This window comes from Eublepharis macularius, chromosome 4, assembly GCF_028583425.1.
Source record: "Eublepharis macularius isolate TG4126 chromosome 4, MPM_Emac_v1.0, whole genome shotgun sequence".
Classification (NCBI taxonomy): Eukaryota; Metazoa; Chordata; class Lepidosauria; order Squamata; family Eublepharidae; genus Eublepharis; species Eublepharis macularius.
The window spans coordinates 41,280,300-41,288,600 of record NC_072793.1 but is presented as its reverse complement, the minus strand read 5'-3'; the positions used below and the strand labels follow the sequence as shown (position 1 = coordinate 41,288,600).

Here is an 8,301-nt window from a genome sequence, read left to right as displayed (position 1 = left end):
GTGTACATATTTTAGAGGCTAATACAAGATCAATGCTAAACTAAGATACACCTACACCCAGGGCTTTTTTTCTGGGAAAAGAGGTGGTGGAACCCAGTGGGTTGCCAGCACAGGGGGCAACTCTTGGCGCGAGGTGGTGTCCCTGGTACCGCATGTGCACACGAAAATACATGCACATTCCCAGGAAGGGGGGAGTTTTTAAAAGTTTAAATCACCCTCAGCGAAAATGGTCACATGGCTGGTGGCCCCGCCCCCTGATCTCCAGACAGAGGGGAATTTAGATTGCCCTCCACGCAATTCCTCTCTGTCTGGAGATCAGGGGGCAGGGCCACCAGCCATGTGACCATTTTCAAGAGGTTCCGGAACTCCGTTCCACCGTGTTCCAGCTGAAAAAAAGCCCTGCCTACACCTAATTTCTCCTTCCTTCCAAACTCCTCCTTTACACTAAAACAAATAAGGCTTCTGTTGAAAACAGTCTTCTATGGTAGTGCCACCATTGCTGGATCCTAGAGGCACACTTCTTCCCCCCTTGCTTCTACCAGATAGGAGAAGCGGGGCATTCAAATTCTTAACCAGGACCAGTTGCCTTCAGGAGGCTCTTGACTCACTTCCCATGTTATGGCACCAATGAAAAAAAGGAATACATCACACTTCACTCCTATTAGTTAATTTATGAACCAACATATGAACAAGAACAGGGCTGGATCCAGCCAGTTTACTTCACCATCTAAGTGCAAATATCAGAAGTTTACAGTGCAAGGCAATGGGCAAACTTGGCTATTTGGAAAGAGATGCCATTTACAGTAGCTAGTTAGGGAACTCATCACAAGAGTTCTTAAAATGAGCAACAGACTGAAACCTACAAAAACCAACCACAAGATTACTAGAGAGTGCAGCTGCCTCTTATGTTAAGAAGTTACGTGAGTTGAACCTTAATCCAATAGCTTTCTGAAATAGTGGGGAAATTGGCAGTTGGGATGGACGACAAATGAACAAGGAAATTCATGTGTAGCTACAGCATCTGCCCGTGGCTGTACTTGCCATCAAGCAGATGAGCTCTGGGCCACTGCCATACTCAAAGATAGAAATTAATCTTGTCCATGTGCAAAGAGGCCACTTGAATAATTGCCTGACCTGTGATGGTTGTGAAATGACCTAATTCTAATAACGTCTGGCAAACTGTCAACCCTTGGAGATAAGCAAAAATATTGCACACAGGATGGATAAATTACATCTTAGCTGCAGGAGCTGGCCTTGTTGCATAACTGGAAAAAAATCTTTTTGGCATGCATGCACTGGGACAACTGGGAATTTGAGCAAAAGAAAAAACTGAAGTGTAAAGGAATGGGTGGGTAGGCTCCAACATGGCAATTTACAATGTCATGAGCGCCTAAATTCACGTGGTAGCCATCTGTAGCATTAAATAGCAGTGTGACAAAACTGGAGCAGAGTGCATAGCAGAACACTCCAGACCAGTAGCTGCAGCCGGTCCATGAGTTTGAGCACAGACCATAATATTGTGAATGACTACCTGAAACTGGTAGAACATAAGATATGTAACAAGACTGAACTCCTCTTGTGCTGTGTGTACATGAAAGACAGAAACAGTTTTTTAACGCCCGTGTCAGATTTCTTAGATCAATCGGTGGCCATGCAGGAAAGCAGATTTATAGACCTTTCTGTATTTTTAGATTTTTAAAAATATTTTTGGTTGGGGCCAGGGCTTTTTTTCTGGGAAAAGAGGTGGTGGAACTCAGTGGGTTGCCCTCAGAGAAAATGGTCACATGGCTGGTGGCCCCACCCCCTGATCTCCAGACAGAGGGGAGTTTAGATCGCCCTCCGCGCCGCCAAGATCTAAACTCCCCTCTGTTTGGAGATCAGGGGGCGGGGCCACCAGCCATGTGACCATTTTCAAGAGGTTCCGGAACTCCATTCCACCGCATTCCTGCTGAAAAAAAGCCAAAAGCCCTGGTTGTGGCTAAGTGGTAGAACATCTGTCTTGACATGTAGAAAGTCCCAGGTTCAATCCCCATCATCTCTGCCCAAAAGGATCAGGTGATAAGTGATGTGAAGGACCTCTAGCTGAGGCCCTGGAGAGCCAGTCAGTCTGAAGAGGCAATAATGACCTTGATGGACCAGAAGTCTGACTCAGGATAAGGCAGCTTCAACTAACAAAGGGTTGAAATTAAATCAAGAGTTTTCGGCTAAACCTCAGGAAGAACTTCCTGACAGTTAGAGCAGTCCCTCAGCGGAACAGGCTTCCTCAAGAGGTGGTGGGCTCTTCTTCTTTGGAGGTTTTTAAGCAGAGGCTAGATGGCCATCTGACTGCAATGCTGATTCTGTGAACATGGGCAGATCATAAGAGGGAGGGCAGGAAGGACTACATCAGTGCTTAGTTCTCGTGGCCTCTTCTTACATGCCCAGGATCAGACTGATTGCCACTTTGGGGTCAGGAAGCAATTTCCACCAGGCCAGTTTGGCTAGGAATCCTGATGGTGTTTTACCATCTTCTGGGCATGGAGCAGAGGTAACTGGGGGTTGGTGGTGGGTGGGAAGGGAGGTAGTTGTGAAATTTCTGCATTGTGTAGGGAGTTGGACTAGATGACCCTAGAGATCTCTTCCCACCCTATGAGTCTGTGTTCAAGAACAGATACACTATCTGCAGCAAGTTTTTAATCCAGTACCACACATAGTAGTATATATTTGGGAATAGCTCCTCCATCCACACCTTAACCCTTTCCCCACTATTAACTACATGACCCCGCAATCCAATTCCTCATTCTCTTTTATGAGGATCTTTAACCAGGGCCATTTCCTTCATTGACCTCCCACATCTCTCATGAAAGCCTCACCAGAGGGAAAAGCCACATCAATTTCACCAGCACGTCTCACTTCCTTGCACCAGTTCTAGCATTTATATACCCTTTGCAAAGCTTTTCCTCTCCCCCTATCAGTTTCACCAGAGGGGCAAAGTGAAGCTCTGTGGGTGAAACGAACAAGGCTTTCCTCCAACCTTGTCAGTTTTGCTGAAGGCATCTGGAGGGAGGCAGGTGGGCAGGCAATATAGAACAAGGATTTAAACCAACCAGACCATAAGCAACCTTGTCATGATGATAGATCCAGAGGAGTTAGCCGTGTTAGTCTGTAGTAGCAAAATCAAAAAGAGGAGGAGAGGGGAGGGCAGAGTAGATGCAAACAGCTCCTTCTGATATGGAGATGCAAACAGCTCCTTCTGATATGGAGATCAGTTTGCTTCTGTTGAGGAAATCAGTTACCTCTGATAATGAGATAACCATTCAGAGTCCCTATTCAGTCCCAGCTTGACAGAGTCAAATTTACATATGAATTCCAATTCAGCAGCTTCCCATTGGATTTTATTTTTGAAAGGTTTCTGTTGAACTACAGTGACCTTTAAAGTCTTTGATGGAATGTCCTAGTAGATTGAAGTGTTCCCCCACTGGTTTCTGGACGTTGCCATTTCTAATGTTAGATTTGTGTCCATTTATTCTTTTGCGTAGAGGTTGGCTGCCTACGCAAAAGAATAAACGGACACAAATCTGACATTAGAAATGGCAACGTCCAGAAACCAGTGGGAGAACACTTCAATCTACTAGGACATTCCATCAAAGACTTTAAAGGTCACTGTAGTTCAACAGAAACCTTTCAAAAATAAAATCCAATGGGAAGCTGCTGAATTGGAATTCATATGTAAATTTGACTCTGTCAAGCTGGGACTGAATAGGGACTATGAATGGTTACCTCATTATCAGAGGTAACTGATTTCCTCAACAGAAGCAAACTGATCTCCATATCAGAAGGAGCTGTTTGCATCTACTCTGCCCTCCCCTCTCCTCCTCTATATCTGACCAGTTTCTTTTTGCCCTCCATGCATCTGACGAAGAGAACTGTGTTTCTTGAAAGCTTATGCTACAATAAAATTGGTTAGTCTTAAAGGTGCTACTGGACTCTTTTTGATCTTGTCATGATGGTATTTTATCAGAATGCAGGTGCATCACAGGGTCGTATGGGTGAATGAAAGGACACGAGGTGTACCAACTCAAAGCAGGAAAAGCATCCTTTATTAACCATGGTTAATAGTCACCTGTGGTTTTAGCACAATTCTTGAAGATGCCCTTTCATTAGCATTGTGGCTTATGCTTCAAACTGCTAAGCTTACCTTAAGAACCTTTGTTCAGGCAGGGAGGCACCCTTGCCTCCCAGATAACCCATCCCTAACAGGCAGACCACACCCATCAAATGGACACAAGAGAGAGACCACAAAAGTCATTAATTGTATTTTAATGAGACCGTAAATTGGGGAGAAAGGGAGAGGGCATAAATGGAAAAAGCAGGAGGCTGCCCTAAGAAAGGAACTGTTCAGTGCTTGGGTTGGGTCTATTTTGCCAGTAGTTTTAAGACTGTAGTACAAGACATCAATGGGCAACGTTCCTGCTCGAGCAGCAAAGACACCAAGAGACTGAAGTTGGGGGACAGCAGCTGGAATTCCATTTTTATTTCCTTTTGTAAACATCTGCATTGTTTTCCTGCCTCTTCCAGTTTGGGTGATGAATTGCACATTATCAAAGCCTGTGGCAAAGCAGAGCATCCAGACCTGCAGAAACTGCTGCTGGGAAAGATGAGTTTGGAGACATTTACCATAAATCTGAGGCAAGATATTGCTTGTCGGTCAGGGAAGAATAGTTATAAGCATTTAAAATTACATTGTACATTTGTACACCAGTTCAGATGGAATGGCCCCAAATAAACCAAATTATATATATATATATATTTATAGACTTTATATATACAAATATATATCTATTTTGACAGATATATATATTTCATCTCTTTTAAAAGGATAAAAGGCTAAATCTTGTCTTTGCATGCACAGCTGAAAGCTCCACTCACTCTTGCGCTGGAAGGGGAGCTGCAATCCATTCATTGCCAACACATCCTTCGGTTGGAATCTTCCTTCCTCTTTCCTTACCATATAGCACAAAGAAGGGGGAACAAGGCCTTTACCTGGCCAGATTCCAGTTCCAACATCCTGCTGTAGGGGGTAGGGCTAGGAGCACTTTTATTGCTAACCAGGTAACTGTTTCTCTGCATACGGGAGGCACCACCCAGTGCACGCTGCATGTACCGTTCCCTCCCACATCTCACCACAGGCAAATGAAGCAATAGCTGGCTTCTCCCAGTAGTGGTCCCTCTTCTTTGAGTTCTACAAATTTTCCTTTGCCAACCAGAGGGAGTAAAAGCAAAGAAAAGAGAGGTAGGGCAAGCCCTGCCATCGTAACAAGAAGGGACTGTAAAAGATTCAGAGAGCGAAATGTCCATTCCATTTGGAGGCTCGCAGTTAAACAGAACCCACGCTATTTCAACACATTTTCCTGGTGTTTCAGGAAACAAGCTTTCAGAGATTCATGGGGAAAGTTGCAGGTATACACTACACTCTCCCTCCCGAAAGATCTAAGTTCCATTCCTTGGCCAGTTTACAGGGGAGGGGTGTGTGAATCAACACAGGTGGAAATTTGGTGAGAAGAGCAGAGTCAGCTGAAGGAGGAGGAGGGGGAAGGAACAAAACACAGCTGCCAAGGCCAACCTGCCAAACCCGCTGAGTGCATTTTGTGGCGTTCACCCAGTGAGCCAGACTTCCGCCCTCCTATCCCCTTCCCTCATACAAGGCTGGAATGACATGCCTAAGTAGGGTAACTGGAATTAATTTTATTTCTTTGTAATGGGTCTGAAAGCTTTTATGGGAGATAAATAGGCACCACGTCAAAAAGGCAAAGTTTGGATAAGGCTAAACAAACAGGAGAAAATAAATTAAATGGAAATTGCACCAGCAACGCCCTTTGCCACAGAGACAGGCTTAGCACCAGGCCCATAGGGCTGTCAGTCTTGCACAAGGGGATGACAAGCAGAACTCCAGCAGACATCCCTCCGCAAGGTCTCTGGAATCTTCTCCTTCAGCAGTGTTCACGGGGAACCGATATGTACAAGAGAACACGTTAAAGGACACGGGACGTTGTGTGTCATAGGGCGGTGCTTTCTGAATCCTCCTCTGCATTGATCTTTCCTGGTACCGGGTGTCTCTGGACTTGTCCAAGTGGGTCCAGGTGCAGTGTGGCATCAACCTCTACATGGATGGATGGGATATCAAGGTGGGCAAGATCTGCAATCGGGTACAAGTACATACAAAGACAAAACATTGTCATGGTGTTCCAAGCCCATTTTGCCTTCCAGCACATGTACATGTGAAAGTGACACGCTTAATTGAACTGAGCACAAACTACAACTTTCAGAGCCTACGTAGATGCTGTTAATGCCAGAAAAAGGGATGTCATAATATAGTCTTGGTTTGCATCTTTGCTTTGCCATTCTTCAGAACTCTCCTTTCTTGCAAACACCAATCGATCACATGAATAATGTACAGATCTCATAGTTATGCAACTTGTAAGTGTAGCTTGGAAACCAGGTACTGAATACATGGCAACAGATCTCAACCTGTCAAATAAGTTTAGAACAAATTCCTTTACAAACTAGTCTTAAATAGCCTCTTTTCTGGTCCCCTGTGGCAAGTAAGAACATCTAGGTGACTAGACAGGGAAAGCATTTTGGAAATTAGAAAAGCACTTTTTCTCATGTGCTGTCATGTCTTCTATAAGTGACCCACCCACACACACATTTGGGCATATGTGGTTAAATAAATATTTATGATTAGTAGCTTGTAAACTAATTTGGAAGGCTGTTTTAAATGTCTTTAGAACAAAAATCTATCCCTACCTCATTTGACAGGGAGGCGCCAAAATGAAATCCTAGCCAGAGCGGAATGGGAAATTTAAACACGCCTCTTTACAATAGCCTCCATGAAAATGGATGTCTCTAGTGAAGGAATCTAGATGGCTATTAATGCCATCTCCAGGAAATGGAAGATGCTTAAAGTCTTGCCTGGCTCTCTGATCCTCAAGAGACTTTATCCCATTCAACCTCTCAGGGGTTGATTTTCTGTAGCTTGTGGCTTTTTGGTGGAAGACTAGCTGTCAACTGCGTATGTGGCAGGGAAATATGCAGATTTTGGTTCAAAGAAAATGTGTAAACTTTGTTGTTAATGACAGTTCTACTGCTGATACAATCAACACTGAACAATTCTGATCCTTCCAAGATAAGCTCTTCTTGAGATGATTTATGTTTCTGACCAAGACAAAGTGTGCTGAGCCCCAAATTTATTTTAATTCAAAGCCCTTGAGGATGTCCCAAATGCAGTCATTTCTTTTCTAAGTTGGGACCATTGCTAAAGACATATGAATATTCCCCCACAATGAACACCAGGACAGGAGAACAATGTTTGTGAACATGGCTAAACCCAGAAGAGGCATATCTCTTCCAAATCCTACAATGTTCACAGCATGTCTTCCCACTGGTCAATGCTGCAAATGGCTGCATTGTAAAAAATTCTTCCAAGGCAGCACTCAAACCTGTAGCTAAAAATGGCTGGGAACTGAGGAACAAGCTCATTGCAGAAGTTTTATAAAGTGGAGGGCTTGGCGAATGCATGGATTTCGGACAGATAGGTTGCTGAAAATGACCCAAAACTTCCCATTAGTTTTAGATAAACATAATATCCCATGCTGAAAATTCAACTGCTCCAGAAGACATGTACAAGACACAACAGTGTTATGACATAACAGCCTGTTCACTTCTACCTTACAACACAGGACACACTAGACACAAAGGTAGTTTTATCACTTTACCTTCTTGGATAACAGAACTGAATTTGTCTCAGCCCCTCTTCTGAAGCCACTCATCTACTAGGGGCCTTCATAACATCTTATAGCAGGAAGCTCCATGTGGCAAAACATGCTTGAAAAAGCCTTTCTAATTAGAAGCCAATAAAAAGAGATGGGAGAAGCATGCAAAGGAGGAAGCAAGGCCTAACGTTAGGGGACCAAGCCACTCACCCTGCATGGAAAGATCAAGGCTCTGGGGGAATGGCTTGATGGACGGTAGTGTCCCATCTGGGCTTAGGTGTCTACAGATTAGCCATTTGCTTGGCATATAGGGAGCACTGTCCTCACTTGAACAGGTAAAATATTTCATGTTTCCCACTGAGGATATATATTTTTTTCTAGCAGTGTAATATGAGAATGGTATATGAGCAGTTACTTGGGAAAGCAAAAAGGAATTTGTGCCCAAAAACTCAGTGATGAGATACCTGCATCATAAACAATATGGCTTCCCCCCAAGTCACCAATGAGAACATGCCTGTGTCTTAGACATTAGAAAACAACCCACACTGCT

At 43.9% G+C, this 8,301-nt stretch overlaps 1 protein-coding gene across 2 annotated transcripts in view; it reads right to left on the bottom strand.

The window, feature by feature from the left end:
• Nucleotides 1-4,889: 4,889 nt before the first annotated feature.
• The window catches only part of ARHGAP44 (Rho GTPase activating protein 44), a 40,400-nt gene continuing 36,988 nt past the window's right edge, over nt 4,890-8,301 (bottom strand). For both annotated transcript variants that reach the window (XM_054977301.1, XM_054977302.1), the window contains one exon: nt 4,890-6,175. In XM_054977301.1, coding sequence (XP_054833276.1) covers nt 6,036-6,175 — 140 coding nt within the window. In that variant the 3' untranslated portion in view covers nt 4,890-6,035. The remainder of the gene's footprint in view (nt 6,176-8,301) is intronic.